Consider the following 16311-nt stretch of genomic DNA (forward strand, 5'->3'; position numbering starts at 1 on the left):
CGGCTTCGCTTGGAAACTCTCTCTACTTTTAAGAAAATAGACCACTGAAATGTGTTTCTGAAAACATTTTTTGTGAGAAATAAGCTTCAGCTGCTGAATTTGTCTACATTTTAGATCAACAACGGTCAGTTTTCAAGATTTTCAGGCGTTTGAGAGGCGGCGAGATATGCTCGACGCCCCTAATTTACATAAAGTAGCCTGGACCTCAACTTTATGCAAATGAGGAGTGGGCAACATGACACCCTGATTCTCAAAAGTCGCCGTGATGCCTCAAGAAGGCATTGCCCGGTTGCTTAAATAGACAATTAATAGGAAGCATGGAAATGACGCTGCCAGTGTACACGTACCATAAGGGCCATCTTTCTTCTACTTGTCAGCACAGGTAGTTACAGGTACTAATTAACTATTAATTCACTTATCGACTACCAACACTCTGCATCCATACCTGTGTCTTTAGTTACTGTGCGAAGCTCTCGGGACTTCATGGGTTTCCTGCTCCAGGCTCGCAGTGTGGAGGGTACTAAAGTTGGAGCTGGGGTTAGGTCTACGAAAGTGCTGGTTGGTGGCTCCTGGACCCCCATTCCCCCTGGCACTCACACCCTGCGCTGCCTCTCGGAGGGCGACACCCTTACACACTTTGACAAACAGCTAAAGAGAAACCTGTCGTTTGTGTGGAGGGCTCCTGATGCACCCATGGGAGACATCAGGTTCTAGTAAGTATGAGCCTACCATTTGCACAAGTTCAGGGTTGCAAATAGCCACTATCATATCTTGTAGTTAAATATTTACGGAAAGCCCGGTTCAGACCAAAGATTTGCGACGAAAATAATTGAAACTTGCAATTACTTGCAATGCGCCGGTCTGTAGCGTTCTGAAAGCTGCCAGTTCACACCGATGCGATAAGACGATGTACCATCTTCATAGCAACAACTCTCTGTACGTCCAACTTTGCAGGCTTTTTTGTAGCTGGACCTATCATTTGTGTCTTAAAGGTGCCCTGCCACACGTATTTCATTACTTTGTGGTAATGTCTGAAGTTCTACCATGGACTCTGTAACATTTTTTGTGGAAAAAATGCCTTGGTTACCTTGTTTCAAGCCATTCTAGCGTAGTATAGAAAGCCTACAGGAAGACTGCTTGACTCTGATTGGCTAACAGCTAGCCAATGAGAGCCTGGCTATCAGAATCCTTTACCCAGCGCAACTGGTTGAGCTCATGAATAGTAATGAGCTCAGGCAACACCACGTCAGACTGACCAGCTTTTGTAATTGGCCTGATTTCGCCACTTATTTCTTGTCAGTGGGTAGAGCTGACAGAGGAGGTAGCAGTTCATTTTCACATTCACGACGTAACACAAACACATATGGACCTCACATATTTCAAAAAACACAAGAAAAAACGGCAAGAATACAATCAAGAAACAACAACCCCCCTTCTCTTCAGTTACTTTCTAGCTCGCTCGACCATACACCATGCTGTCAAAAACTCTTTCATTACGACTAGTTTTATAGCAGTTACCAGTTTATAGCTGACTTCGCTATTGGCTGTTTAAACAGGTGACGTCCCTTATTACGCTCTAAAACCAGCCACTGGTGACTTGACCAGTTGAGTTGCTGCGACACCATCAGCCGACTGAGACGAGCGGGTTCAGACCACTGCAACTTTTCCCTGCAACGTTCTAAAATGGTTTTGTCTCGTCGCAAATCTTTTGTCTGAACTGGACTTTAGACAAGTACTGGTGAATGCACATAATATTCTAATGTGAATATTTGGTTTATTATTAACATAGATTCTCTTTGTCATTGCAGCATCACGGTGGTGCGGTCCTACTTTGTGTACTGGGCAGGAATAGAGTCTGCAGTGGTGCGTGATGGGAGTCGCAGACCTTGGAGTGGGAATAACATCACAGGGGTGGATGGAGCAAATTCAATTTTTGCACTACAGGAAGATGAAGTTACTGCTCTGCCAGGTATGCAACTTGTACAATGCTGAAGGTACATATTCAAATAGGCTAAAGACAGCTGTGTGCCTCTATGTTTACCCCCAGGTTCAGTAAGAAGTTGTCTGTGGTCTACATTTTATAGAATTAGTCATAAGATGCAACTCCAGGCCAAAGCAAAACACAAATTAAGCATCCTGCAAATGACTATCTTTTGGTCTCTCTATCCACACATCACCATAACTAATACCTTGCTCTTCTCTCCCCTTGTTGCCTCACAGCTCTCGGAGCTCACAGAGCATCAAATAAACAAAAAAACAAGACAAACAGCCCTGCTACTAGCCTAGGGCCCCCTACACCCACAAGCAGTGGAACCGAAAGCTACAAATCTCAGGAAATACTAACAGAAGTCACTGGTCCAGTCTCGGAGATGAACAGCTCTGCAACTTTGGCATCTCTTGTAGTTGACCACCTGACAAATCAGGCAGACAATAAGAGGAACAGCCCTACGACTTTAGGATCTCTTCAAAATGCTACCAAAGGCAGTGAGACTGAATATATTGAAACTTCAGGATCCCTTTCAGGTGCCACTGAAGAGGCAGGCACTGACATAGTAAGCTCTGTTACTCATACCGAGGACCTTAAGAGCTCTCTTTTGTCGTTCAACCACCTTCTACCCATGGCCTCTTCCTCCTCAGCTAAAGAAGTGGAATCTACTACCACTCTTTTGCCAAACATCACAGTGCAAAACTCAACCAGTCCTCTTTTCCTGCTGCCCTCCCTTGCTTCCCTCCCCCCTTTGAAGGATAGTGAGTTTGAAAGAAACTTCCAGGATCCAAAACTGCCGACCGTTCTTGAAACAAATGACACAACATTAAATCCTGAAACAACCACCACAGCTATACTGTCAACCAATCAGAGCTTCCACAATACAAATCCCCCAAGACCCACATCTCAGAATCCAAAAGGATTGATGCAGGCCCAAACTAGTTCAGTCAAGTTTTTGACCCACAGTAGCTCATCACAGCCCTGGAGGAGTAGCCCAACCAAGTCCCAAATTAGTCTAGTCAAGGATGAAATAGGTAACCAGCATGTGCCCCAGCCCCAGAAACCTTACCTGAAGCCTTTCCTCCAATCCCAAACGTCTTCACCCAAGCCTTTCCTTCAGGTTCAAACTTCTCCATCCAAACCTCTCCTCCAGTTCCACACTGCTACAAGTCAGACCTTTCCTTTCTCTCAGGCATCTTCATCTAAGCCCTTTTCAAAGATCCAAACCTCTTCACCAAACCTCTTTCTCCCATCCAAAATTCCTACCCTTCAGTCCCACACAACTTCATCCCTCCAACCCATTCCCAACAAACTCATGAGCAGTATACCCAAAACTAAGCCTGAAAATAGTCCATCTGGACCCAAAACTAGACCGAGGCAAACAAGTTCACCTCACCCTCAGCTTCAAACAACTGCATCTCTGAGCAGCCCTTCTCAAAATCAGCCTTTGAGCAGTTTTCCCCAAACTATCCCAACTCAAACTCAGGGTCAAGCTACCTTTTTTGCCCAGACAGAGCAGTCCAGTTCTTACACACCACCTGAGGCTTTGAGCATCTCCCCCCAACCATTGTCCCAGCGCCTTTCCCAAACTGGTGCTCCACAGGCACATACCTTTGGGTGGAAGCAAACTCAATCGTCAGTAACTCCTCGATCCATCAACCCTCTGCCCTTCACAACAAGGTTTTACCCAACCTTTACAATGGATGAGGGTAAAGAGGTCAAAAATATCCAGTCTCAAGCAAAGCTTAAAACCATGAGCTCAATCTTTGCGTCCAGGCCCTCAACCACTCCTTCTCTTTCAGTGTCTACCCGCCTGTCTACACTTCATTCTTCATCCATTTCTTCCAGCCACACTTTTCCTGCCTCTTCCCTTGGTCACTCTACCACTCCTCCTTATTCCTCCGGAGGTTCAACCCTGGTATTCATACAAACTTCTTTCACCCGTGCCTCTTTGTCATCTTCTCCCTCTTCCTCCTTCATGAAGAACCAACCCAAAACAGCCCCAGCCCTTTCTACTCTACCCTCTCCTTCCCCGATCTACATTCCTCCTCATTTTCCCTCTGTCCAACCTTCCTCTACTTCCCCTACGCCATCCTCCTTATCCTCTTCTACCATACCCTACTCAAACTATCCATCACCAGCTCCCTTTTTTTTCTCAGTCCCTTTATCTACTTCTTCCTCATCTCCATTTACCTCCTCCCAATCCATCACAGGTTCAACCGTTTTCTTGCCCTCTTTTTCCACCATCTCCCCAATCCTCTCCTCCTCAATTGCCACGTCAACCTCTTCCCCTTTACCTCCCGCTTCCTCATCCATCTCTACATCTTCATCCTCCTCAAACTCGTCTGTCACCTCTTCGTCTTTAGTATCCTCCCAGTCTACCTCCCCTCACCCAGGACCCTCTCCAGCTCCCTTTCGCTCTCTCTACAACCCTCTCACATCCACCCCCTCCCCTGTGCCTTCTCAACAACTCACCCGAGGTCAAAGGTTGCCAATCCAGAACCACATTGCATCATCTAATCCTGAGCCCAACCTTGATTTACCAACACCAAGAACAGTGGTTCACCCAAACCCTGAACCCCATCCAAGTCTTGACCCAACTTTCAAACAAAATCTCGACAATGAGTTGAAACCATACAAACCAGCCTCCAATCCCTCTGCGACTCCAGACAAGGAAGGGAAGTATCCGGACATTGTCCCCAGACACAGTGCCTGGGAGCTGGGCATGCTGCTGGGCTGCTCAGCTGGCTTGGGCATGGTACTGGTGGTTGGAATAAGGTACATGTACCGTCAGGCCTGTGGCAAACAGACAGAGGTGACACTGAATGACAGGGAGAGCGAATATGGGAGAAGAGAGAGAGGGCTACTCCATGTCCAGGAGTGTGGAGATTTGGTCAGAGTCCGGAGAATCAGAGAGAACAGTTTCGTACTTCTGGCAGAGTATGATATACTGGCATCACCTGGAGACTAAAGGCTGCCTACATAAATAGTTTCAGATACTATATAATTGACTTTAAATCAGAGATACGGGCAGAAATAGTCATGCTGAGTAAGGTGCCCTTAGTAACATTAGATTCTACTGAAATAGTGTAGCATTGTGTTACTAACTGAAAAATACAAATATACAAAGTTACCTTGATTATTGGCAGCTAGTTAGCCTAGCGTGCCTTTCCAATTAGCTTCTAAGCCAAGCTAGCTAACAGCATTATAAAATCAAGAACATAATGGTCATACATGAGTGAAACAAGGTTGTTTCTACGTACTTTTGCCCCGATTGCATTGCTGCTTAATAATGTTGGTCAGTCCGTCTGTCATTGTGGTCCAGAACAAGATTTCTTGACAGCTTCAGGCCAGATTGCCTTGTAATTTGTGGTGTTCGTCCAGAGGACACTTTTGTTTAGCGCCACAATCCGGTTAAAATGTCTCCAACAAATTGTTGGTGCCTGCAACTTATCTCTTAAAAGTACTTATCAGATTGTCATGAAATTAGCTTTGGGTATTCATGATCCTTAGAGGAGGAATCATATTTGATTTTACATCTAGCACTACCCACAGAGTTTGGTGAAATCTACTGAGCACATTCATGCTGTCTGGGAGATAAACCCTTTCTATTTTGGACTGAATGAGTTTTCGACTAGAGGCTCCCTTAAGCCAAAATATAAATTTTACACTTTAAGCTGCACCATCAATGCTCTACATCAAAATTAGTAGCATGTAGTTTGTTTCACCCAGTTTCACACTGCAGAGTGTAATCATTGCAGCCTCTAGGGACCATTTGCAGGTTAGAAGGAGTTTTAATCTTGTTGTCCAAATAGCTATCTTGTGCTCAAGAAAATGTTCTTGGCTAAATATTTCTCCCTCCAGAGATTTCTGCCTCCAACATGTTTAAAGAATAAAAACTTCAATCTGCTTCCTGGGTAGAAAGGAGGATATTCACACACAAGGCTAGGACGACATACACCATTTGGTGGACACGTCTTTGTATGCAGCAGAAAGATGAACAGAAACTGTTAGTGACACAAGGGCTGTAAAATCCAGCTTTATATTTGTATGATTAGACATCGTATTTGTATGAATGCAGGATTTGCATGCTGACCAATGGTCAATCACCAAGATTTAACTAATAGTTAATCTATTTGTAAATTGTCATGTTGTCATATGGATGTACTTATAATAATAAAGTATATTTTTAGTATTAAACATGGTTTATTTCTTGATTTTAGCTCTTGTATTGTGAGCTTTTATGGACAGCAGTGCTGGCTGCTTAGTCATTTTAAAAACTTGGGACTGGTTGTGTGTTAGAAGGCCTCTAGGCTTTGTTGGCAGGGCTTTCACAGTCTTACTGGATTATTACTTCATCCCAACAAGGTGACAGAACAGCCATCTGTCCATAAAAGATGGGTCAGTGAAATTAATGAGTGGCCAAAAATTCCCCGAGTGTTTTCCCCCATTTGATCAGACAACAAATACAAGACTGTATTCCATTTTTTCTGGATCTAAATTGGCCTTGAGAAGGAACACTGCCTTATTGTGATATAGAGAAGCACGTGTTAGACACAAGTGGTGTTGAAACTTTAAGAGGAAGTAAGAAAAACTCATTCCAGGCACTGTAATCTCTGGAGATGCAAATTTTGCAAAAACTTTTTTGCAGGAATCTATGTTGATAAAGCCAACAAATATGTGGCCCATTTAACAGCACATAGATATAGCACAGCACATCTAAAACAACACATTTAAAACTTCAAATCCAGTACATATAATATTGATATCATTTTCAAAACACTCCCTATACACACATTTTCCTCCAATTCCTCTACAGATAAATTCAGCGGCAAAACAATCCTGATGTTCATTATGAACTTAATTGGAAATGCATTGAATCCCCCAACAAACAGGCTTTTTTTTTTTAAGTTTGTAGGTTTATTTCCATATACTTTTTTATGTAAACAAGTTGAAGAACACACTCATACATAGCCTGCTCAATATATTTCTTCCCAAAATATACTACGGGCAAAACAATCACACTGTAAACAGCCAGAGGTTACAGACTGTTACTGGACGACCAATAAAAAGGCATTTGTGCTGTAGAGACCTCAATGACCTCCATTGTAACAGTCGCTGACTTCAGCTCGTTAGAAGTGCGTAAAGCTCGACCATCTAGGCTGAAAACGCTGGTTGTCTCTCGATCAAATCAGAAAACATTCTCAGTCAAGTTAACACTCTAATAACGGAGGTTTCCATGAAGAAAATGTTCCTTTTTATACAAATAAATAGGCTTTTGTTTTTTTGTGTGTACCATGAAAGGTTACCAGGGATACAACAATAGGATTGAGGTGTCTTTCATCATCTAATGTTCCACGTCTACATTTTGGGGGAGATGCGACAGTAAGGGATCCCTCCCCAGCCAGCACCACCAAGGATGTTGTATGACGACGTCCAGACTTCACCGCAACCCCGCAAATTTCAAACCCAACTAGGGGGCAGCAGTGTTTCCAAATGTCTCCGTTTTAGGGGCTCGGAAACGCAGCAAAAGTTTGGACGCAAGACGTAAACATAGCAAAAGATATTAATTTTCAAACCAAAACGTAGTAGTGTAGATGTAGCCTCAGGAGGGTAAAATGGAAACTCGGGCAACAACCCTCTACTGTACGCAAAATAGTTTTTCCTAAGATGTCGTAGGCATGCCTCCGATTGGCTTACCGAGATATTCTTACAGTAGCCTAATCAATGTCACTTCTCAAACCTCAAACTAACCAACCAACGGTGGCAACGGGTACTAGCCAATCAGAGGCAGAGTAGCGCAGCTCATGACTTCGCCATCCTAGGAAAACAAATTTGGCCTTCATTTTTAGCCTTGCTAGTGGCATAGCTACGTAGATAGCAATGTTGGTCTGTTGGTTGGTCCACCACGTTGATCCAGACTGAAATATCTCAACAACTTGATGATTGCCACGGAATTTGGTTCAGATATTCATGGTGCCCAGAGGATAAAGCCCAAATACTTTGGTGGTCCCCTGACCTTTCCTCTAGTGACACCAGTGGGTCAAAGTGTTTACAAACATTCATGGTTGTCACCATCTCAATAGTCTCGCTTTGCCGGACCTTCCTCCACAGCGCTGCGGAGGAGGGTCTAGAGCTAGTCCACACAGCATTCTGGGATGGGAGAAAAACGTGCTCTGGTTCGATGGCATTTCTTTAAACCAATCACAATCATCAGTTAAACACGGAGGTCCGACTATAGCCAACGTTTCTGCTTACTTAATGTACTATGTTGCTTCGCTAGCATCTTTGATAGGAACAGCAACATCTCACCGCTGGTCGGACTGACTGCTAGTTTGGGTGGTGTCAATTTTTTTAAGGCTCTGACACACCAACCGACGGCCGACCGTCGGCAGAAAAGGCAGTCGGACTGATTGGTCGGCTCCCTGAGGTAAAAAAAAGTGCCTCGGAACAAACCGAAGCGACGCTGACTTGAGCGTACGTTCTGGCCCAACAGGTAAATTAGCTCTCCAAGCTAACGTTAGTCAAGGTGTTGACATATAAAAGCATCAAACATGCTTTTTTAGAAGGAGATGAGAGAACATCCAGTTGTTCTTTGGGCCTGTTTGCTCAGCGCTTTTAAATTGTATGATCGGGACGCAGGAGCTTTTCTACCCGGACGTTATTGTAAAAAAATATGATTGTCTGTTGGATGGATTGCCATGAAGTTTGGATTAGACATTCATGTTCCCCCTTAGGATGAACTGTAATACCTTTGGGGACCCTCTGGCTTTTCATCTGGCGCCATAATCTGGTCAAAATATTTATTCGTCCAATACTTTGTTCTATAAAGGAAAACACCTTCAAAAGTAACGACATTGTGTTTTGTGCTAATTAGCAAATGTTAGCATGCTCACAAAACAATGTAGATCACGGTTATACCTGCTAAACGTTAGCTTGTAGCACGGCCATTATGACCATTGTGAGATTTTGGTTGGTGATTAATATGATAACAGCAAAGGGAGTCTCGACATCACCTTATCACTCAGACAGGTCATCATTCAGGGTTCAACGCCGGATGGCCCAGGGCGACTAAAACGCCACAACGCGCAAGTAATTATAACAACTTGCTCGTTGGGGCATCGTCGTATCCTAAATCACGTCATCGTTCTCTAGCCCCCGTCGGAGAACGCTTGTGGAATGATTTGATTGTGCCTTTCCGTCATTTTCCGCTTTTTCTTAATGCTTTTTTTCAGCATATTTTTTCGATACTTTTGACGTTTGTTTTTTAAGAGAATATTTTGGGTATTTTAGCCTTTAATAGACAGGACAGCTGTAGACAGGAAAGGGGGGAGAGAGAGGGGGAAGACATGCAGAAAATGGCCGCAGGTCGGACTCGAACCCTAAGCAGCTGCGTCGAGGACTGAGCCTCTGCATATGGGCGCCTGCTCTACCAGGAGAGCTACCCAGGTGCCTGGTTTTTTATGTTTTTAATAGGGCTGTCAATAGATTAAAATTTTTTATCTAATTAATTACATACTCTGTGATTAATTAATCAAAATGAATCGCATACATAATTAACGGTGCCTGAACAGATTTTTTAATAAAGTAAAAAAAGAAAAGAAATAAAAAGGTTACTAAACAACAGTTGGTGACATTAAAGAACGGCTTGTTTATTGCTAAGGCCATATGGTCAACATTAACTGATTTAATAATAATGTATAACAATAACTTATTTCACTAGTAAATTGCTGTTGAACGACAAAAACAACCACCAGATGGGAAAAGGACATTTACAATAACTTCAAATGCGCCACGAGGCTGTGGTTTACCAGTTTCATTGAACGCACCGTCTGTGTTGTTTCTTCGACGGCAGCTGCAGATTGTTACATCCCGGTGTTGAATCCTCTACAGTAAAACACAGTCACACTTTACACCGTTTAGCGTTAGCTGTCAGCATTTTAACCGTGTTTAATCCAGCTACTAGCTAGCGGTAGGCTAACGTTAGCTGCTGTTGAGTATAGTGTTAACTAGCTAGCGGTAGGCTAACGTTAGCTGCTGTTGAGTATAGTGTTAACTAGCGTCACATGCAGTGGGGTTTGGGTTTCCTGTAACGTCTGTTTCAGAGCAGCAGAGAGAAGAGCAGATATATCAGTGGCACCAGATTTCCGTCTGTATGAAACGTCAATATGGAATATTAATCTGCGTTAATTTTTTTAACGCGTTATTTTTTCTCAGATTAATTAATCGAAATTAACGCGTTATTTTGACAGCCCTAATTTTTTACAATTTTTTGACTTTTGTTTTTTATGTTTTTAACTATTTGACGCTTTTGACAGGTTTTTCAAACTTGTTTTCAAATGTTTTTTCCTACGTTTCTACAAAAAATACAATTTGTATAGCAGCAAGTAAAAATGGACTTTGGGCCAGTAGACGTTGAACCCTGATCTACATACAGATGTATTTGGACCATTAACCGTATCTTCTGCCTCCTTATTGGTCCAAGTTAAAGATGTCCTTGTGGACGACGTAGTTGGTCAGAATACGAGGTGTACTGGTAACGATGTGGACAAGTATTTGATCACGACAAACACGTAAAAACAGTGGACGTAAATATGTAAATAATGCAAGAAAAGAGGTGTAAAGAATCTGCAGAGATCCAGGAAAGACTGACAAATTAGACTGCCTACCTTCAACGTTTGGACAGATCATTTGTTAAATCAGCACCATCCACTCACCACAGGACCGCCTCATGTCAACAAACGCAAACGTTACTTTCAGAGTGACAAAAATCAAAACAGACGTCATTATTATACTGTATATTAAATGTCAGATAATCCAGCATTAGCTTGATTCTATCAAATAACAGAAATGTAACAATTGTCCAAGTTTTCTGGCAGTAACAGCTAGAAGAAAGATAGAAAATACAAAAAGTAGAAAATAGAAAATGGCAAGAAAAACCAAAGAAAAGAGAGAACGGTCCCAGTAACTCCGCCTCTTCCTGTTCCTGCTGAGAGAAGCGGTTTTTCAAACCAAGAAGCACAATTTGTCTTCTTTTTGCAGGATTCTTTTGGGGGTATTTCATATAAAACTAAAACTTGCTTCTTTTAAATATAAAAGAATATATATGTTACAGAGTTTTTCGTTGTTGTAGAAAGAAGTCAAAGCGACTGGTGGGCCACGTCTCCTCCGCCGCGCTGAGGTCTCTGTTGGTTGTTTGTAATAAGGCACGAATTACTGTATCCTTCCGCCGCAGTCCGCCATCACAGCAAAAACACATATACACACATATACAAATGTGTATACATACATATATATATATATATATATATATATATATATATATATATATATATATATATATATATATATATATATATACATACACTGGGGCAGAACCATCGAAACATTTCGTCCTCGTCAGATGGGCTGAAGAGTTGACAGTTTCACCATCTGAACAGAGAGAAGAGAAAATGACATTCAGATAGAACAATAAAAAGGAAAGCGAGGCTACATTTACTGTACTATCGCTACGTTTTGGTTTTTAAGCGTTACGTTTTGAGCCAAAAGCGATCTCCGTGCACACGTGCTAACGCTAGCAGGGGGATAACACGGTGGAGGCAGCACCGATTGTTTTCGTTTTTTTTGCTACTGACAGCACTCCACATTTCCCAACAACAGAGCTACGTGTTGAAAATGACCAGAATTCTCCTTTAACACGCCCAGGCCAAAATATCTCCTCATCATTCTGGTATACTGGGCATAAACAGGAGGCAGCTTGGAGATGCTGCACGCTGCTGGTAGTTGCCATGGTAACATCAGTAGCTTTAGTCTCAGAGAACGAGAGGTCGTAACCGATGAGGCCCAATCAGGCGGAGAAACTTTGCCGTCAGTGTTGCCAAAGGTCTCTGTTTGCAGCCGTTGAGACTGAAACACAATCCCGCAGATTCCAAACCTGGTCTCCGGTTTAGGGGCTCACCAGAGCAGGGGGAATGAGAGGGGGAAACACCAGGAAACGCCAGAGCAGGGGGAATGAGAGAGGGAAACGCCAGAGCAGGGGGAATGAGAGAGGGAAACGCCAGAGCAGGGGGAATGAGAGAGGGAAACGCCAGAGCAGGGGGAATGAGAGAGGGAAACACCAGGAAACGCCAGAGAAGGGGGAATGAGAGAGGGAAACGCCAGAGCAGGGGGAATGAGAGGGGGAAACGCCAGAGCAGGGAGAATGAGAGAGGGAAACGCCAGAGCAGGGGGGAATGAGAGGGGGGAAACACCAGGAAACGCCAGAGCAGGGGGAATGAGAGAGGGAAACACCAGGAAACGCCAGAACAGGGGGAATGAGAGAGGGAAACGCCAGGAAACGCCAGAGCAGGGGGAATGAGAGGGGGGAAACGCCAGGGAAACGCCAGAGCAGGGGGAATGAGAGGGGGGAAACGCCAGAGCAGGGGGGAATGAGAGGGGGAAACGCCAGGAAACGCCAGAGCAGGGGGGAATGAGAGGGGGGAAACGCCAGGAAACGCCAGAGCAGGGGGGAATGAGAGGGGGAAACGCCAGGAAACGCCAGAGCAGGGGGGAATGAGAGAGGGGAAACGCCAGAGCAGGGAGAATGAGAGGGGGAAACGCCAGCGCAGGGGGAATGAGAGAGGGAAACGCCAGAGCAGGGGGAATGAGAGAGGGAAACGCCAGAGCAGGGGGAATGAGAGGGGGAAACGCCAGAGCAGGGGGAATGAGAGAGGGAAACGCCAGGAAACGCCAGAGCAGGGGGAATGAGAGAGGGAAACGCCAGGAAACGCCAGAGCAGGGGGAATGAGAGAGGGAAACGCCAGAGCAGGGAGAATGAGAGGGGGAAACGCCAGAGCAGGGGGAATGAGAGAGGGAAACGCCAGGAAACGCCAGAGCAGGGGGGAATGAGAGAGGGGAAACGCCAGAGCAGGGGGAATGAGAGGGGGAAACGCCAGAGCAGGGAGAATGAGAGGGGGAAACGCCAGAGCAGGGAGAATGAGAGAGGGAAACGCCAGAGCAGGGGGAATGAGAGAGGGAAACGCCAGGAAACGCCAGAGCAGGGGGAATGAGAGAGGGAAACACCAGGAAACGCCAGAGCAGGGGGAATGAGAGAGGGAAACGCCAGAGCAGGGAGAATGAGAGAGGGAAACGCCAGGAAACGCCAGAGCAGGGGGAATGAGAGAGGGAAACGCCAGGAAACGCCAGAGCAGGGGGAATGAGAGAGGGAAACGCCAGAGCAGGGAGAATGAGAGAGGGAAACGCCAGAGCAGGGAGAATGAGAGGGGGAAACACCAGAGCAGCGGGAATGAGAGGGGGAAATGTAGCAATATATATTAGTTTTCAAACCAAAACGTAGCGATGTAAATGTAGCCTGAGTGAGGATTTGTAGAACATCTGTGTGAGGAGGTCGGGGATCACCGTGTGACGATGCATTTCCTTCAGGGCCCAACAAGCAAAAAAAATGTAGCCTGAGAGAAAGTTACAAACTGTGTGCTTAAATGTGAGACTTTTCAAAGGAAGTCTGGTGAGCGAAATCCACCACCAACACCAAAATCAATCAAGGTTTTTCCCCAAAACACAGAAGTAAAAAAAAAAAAAAAGCCGGCTGACAGAGTGAACAAATGAACATGCACCTCCTGTTTACTCTGGAATCATTTCAGTTCGTAGCATCTGTCAAAGTTAAGACAAATAACACATCCTGTTAGCTAGAAACTTTTAGTTTCTGCTGTAATATGATATCTTACAAATGCCATAACAATAAGAAACCCATTTTCTGTAATGGTTTCTGTCATATTTCAAAGACAAAGCTAAACGTTAGCATCTCTAAAGTAAAGATTTGATGGTTTTCTTCGTGATATATGATAGTGAACTAAACATTTTAGGGTTTTGGACTGGAAGACATCACCAGGGACCTGATTCAAATGTATTACAGATACTTCGTCTCTAGGGCAGCACCTTATGATTATTTTCTTTATGAATTAATTAATCCGACGACTATTTTCTCGACGTATCGATTAATCGTGAAAATATCCATCTTAGGGCGTTTTCACACCTAAAAGTCCGGACCAACGATCGTGTTTAATTACATTGTAGACATTTGTTCCCGTTCTTTTTGGTTTCACAGTGATTTTGCTAGCGCACTAAAGAACTTTCCATGACATAGCTATGGCGTGCCGTCACCACGTTTGATTGGTGAGTAGACGGGCGTGCGTCTGACGGTGGCGTGTTGTCATTTTGGCGAGTAGTCTTTTCCGTATGAATGAACGAATGAATGAGCAAATCCCGATTGCGTTATTATGGTACCAGAAGCAACAACGTCAGCGCCACTAATTGGCTTTTAATGTTTTCGTCTGACCAAACTGAAATCCGAAAGTCCGAACCATCCAAAAAGTGTTTTCATACGGCAAACGAACCAACCATGGTTCAGTTTGGTCGGGACCGAGACCTCCTCTTTGGTCCGAGGCACCTTTCTCACCTGCAAAGACCAAACGAGGAAGGTGTGAAAACGTCCGTAGTTACCTGAAGCCCAAAAGATATTTAGTTTAGGTTTATTAAACGGACGTAAAAACAGGAACGAAGAACAGAGAAGTTTCACATTCTCACATTTGAGAAGCAGAAAATACTTTTGAATTCTCCTCGATAAATTACTCCATTATTAGATTATTAAAATGTTGCTGATTGACTAACCGACTAAGGCCTCCTGCACTCCGGCTGCGTGGCGTGAGCGTATGCTTGTTGCGTGGCGTGAGCGTGATGCTTGCTGCGTGGCGTGAGCGTATGCTTGTTATGCGTGTCAGTTGCGTGGCTGCTGCGTGACGCTTGTTGCGGTCAGCTGCGCGTGCGGCGCGTATGCTTCTGTTATGCGGGCGTGAGCGTGCCGCTTTCTGTTGCGTGTCAGTTGCGCGGGCGGCTGCATGGCGTTTCTGTTACGCGTCGTGCGTGCATGCTTTGTGTGCGCGTGAGCGTGGCGCTTTCTGTTGCGTGTCAGCTGTGTGGCTGGCGCGTGCGTTTGCTATGCGTGTCAGTTGCGTGGCGGCTGCGTGGCGTTTCTGTTGCGTGTCGTGACGTTTCTGTTGCGTGTCAGTTGCGTGGCGGCTGCGTGGCGTTTCTGTTGCGTGGCGTGAGCGTGGCGTTTCTGTTGCGTGGCGTGAGCGTGCCGTTTCTGTTGCAGCAGCCGCGTGGCGTGAGCTGGCGTTTCTCTGTTGCGTGGCAGCTGCGTGGCGTGAGCGTGATGCTTCTGTTGCATGTCAGTTGCGTGGCGCGCATGCGTGAGCGGCGTTTCTGTTGCGTGTCAGTGCGTGGCGTGAGCATGGTGTTTCTGTGCGGTCGCTGCGTACGGCTGTGTGGCGTTTCTGTTGCGTGTCAGTTAGCGTGGCGTGAGCGTGCGTTTCTGTTGCGTGTCAGTTGCGTGGCTGGGCGTGCGCGTTTCTGTTGCGTGTCAGTTGCGTGGTGTGAGCGTGGGCGTTTCTGTTGCGTGTCATGCGTGGTAGCGTGCAGTTTCTGTTGCGTGTCAGTTGCGTGGCGTGATGCGTGGCGTTTCTGTTGCGTGTCAGTTGCGTGGCGTGGCATGCTTGCTGTTGCGTGTCGGGCGTGCGTTGCGTGGCGTGAGTGGCGTTTCTGTTGCGTGTCAGTTGCGTGGCGTGAGCGTTTGCGTTTCTGTGCGTGGCGTGGCGTTTCTGTTGCGTGTCAGTTGCGTGGCGTGAGTGGCGTTTCTGTTGCGTGTCAGTTGCGTGCGTGAGTGGCGTTTCTGTTGCGTGTCAGTTGCGTGGCGTGAGCGTGGCGTTTCTGTTGCGTGTCAGTTGCGTGGCGTGAGCATGGCGTTTCTTTGCGTGTCAGTCGTGGCGTGAGTGGCGTTTCTGTTGCGTGTCAGTTGCGTGGCGTGAGCGTGGCGTTTCTGTTGCGTGTCAGTTGCGTGGCGTGAGCGTGGCGTTTCTGTTGCGTGTCAGTTGCGTGGCGTGAGCGTGGCGTTTCTGTTGCGTGTCAGTTGCGTGGCGTGAGTGGCGTTTCTGTTGCGTGTCGCTGCGTGGTGAGCGTGGCGTTTCTGTTGCGTGTCAGTTGCGTGGCGTGAGTGGCGTTTCTGTTGCGTGTCAGTGCGTGCCGTGGCGTGGCGTTTTCTTTGCGTGTCAGTTGCGTGCCGTGGCGTGGCGTGTTTCTGTTGCGTGTCAGTTGCGTGGCGGCTGCATGGCGTTTCTGTTGCGTGTCAGTTGTGTGGCGTGAGCGTGGCGTTTCTGTTGCGTGTCAGTTGCGTGGCGTAGCGTGAGTTTCTGTTGCGTGTCAGTTGCGTGGCGTGAGTGGCGTTTCTGTTGCGTGTCAGTTGCGTGGCGTGAGCGTGGCGTTTTCTGTTG

General features: G+C 45.8%; 1 protein-coding gene across 3 annotated transcripts in view; it reads right to left on the minus strand.

Moving 5' to 3' along the window:
* Positions 1-11314: 11314 nt before the first annotated feature.
* slc10a7 (solute carrier family 10 member 7) overlaps positions 11315-16311 on the minus strand; it is an 18972-nt gene continuing 13975 nt past the window's right edge. Inside the window, exons 13-14 of one of the 3 annotated variants that reach the window (XR_013501094.1) lie at positions 13600-13636; positions 11381-11419 (exon numbers count right to left, since the gene is read on the minus strand). Coding sequence is in view for 1 of the 3 variants with exons in the window: in XM_078244220.1 (XP_078100346.1) it covers positions 11387-11419 (33 nt within the window). In the remaining 2 variants the exon portion in view is untranslated. Of the gene's footprint in view, positions 11420-13599; positions 13637-16311 lie in introns of all 3 variants that reach the window. The other 2 variants (XM_078244220.1, XM_078244221.1) reach the window with 2 other exon arrangements.

This window comes from Sander vitreus, unplaced genomic scaffold, assembly GCF_031162955.1.
Source record: "Sander vitreus isolate 19-12246 unplaced genomic scaffold, sanVit1 ctg154_0, whole genome shotgun sequence".
NCBI classification, from domain to species: Eukaryota; Metazoa; Chordata; class Actinopteri; order Perciformes; family Percidae; genus Sander; species Sander vitreus.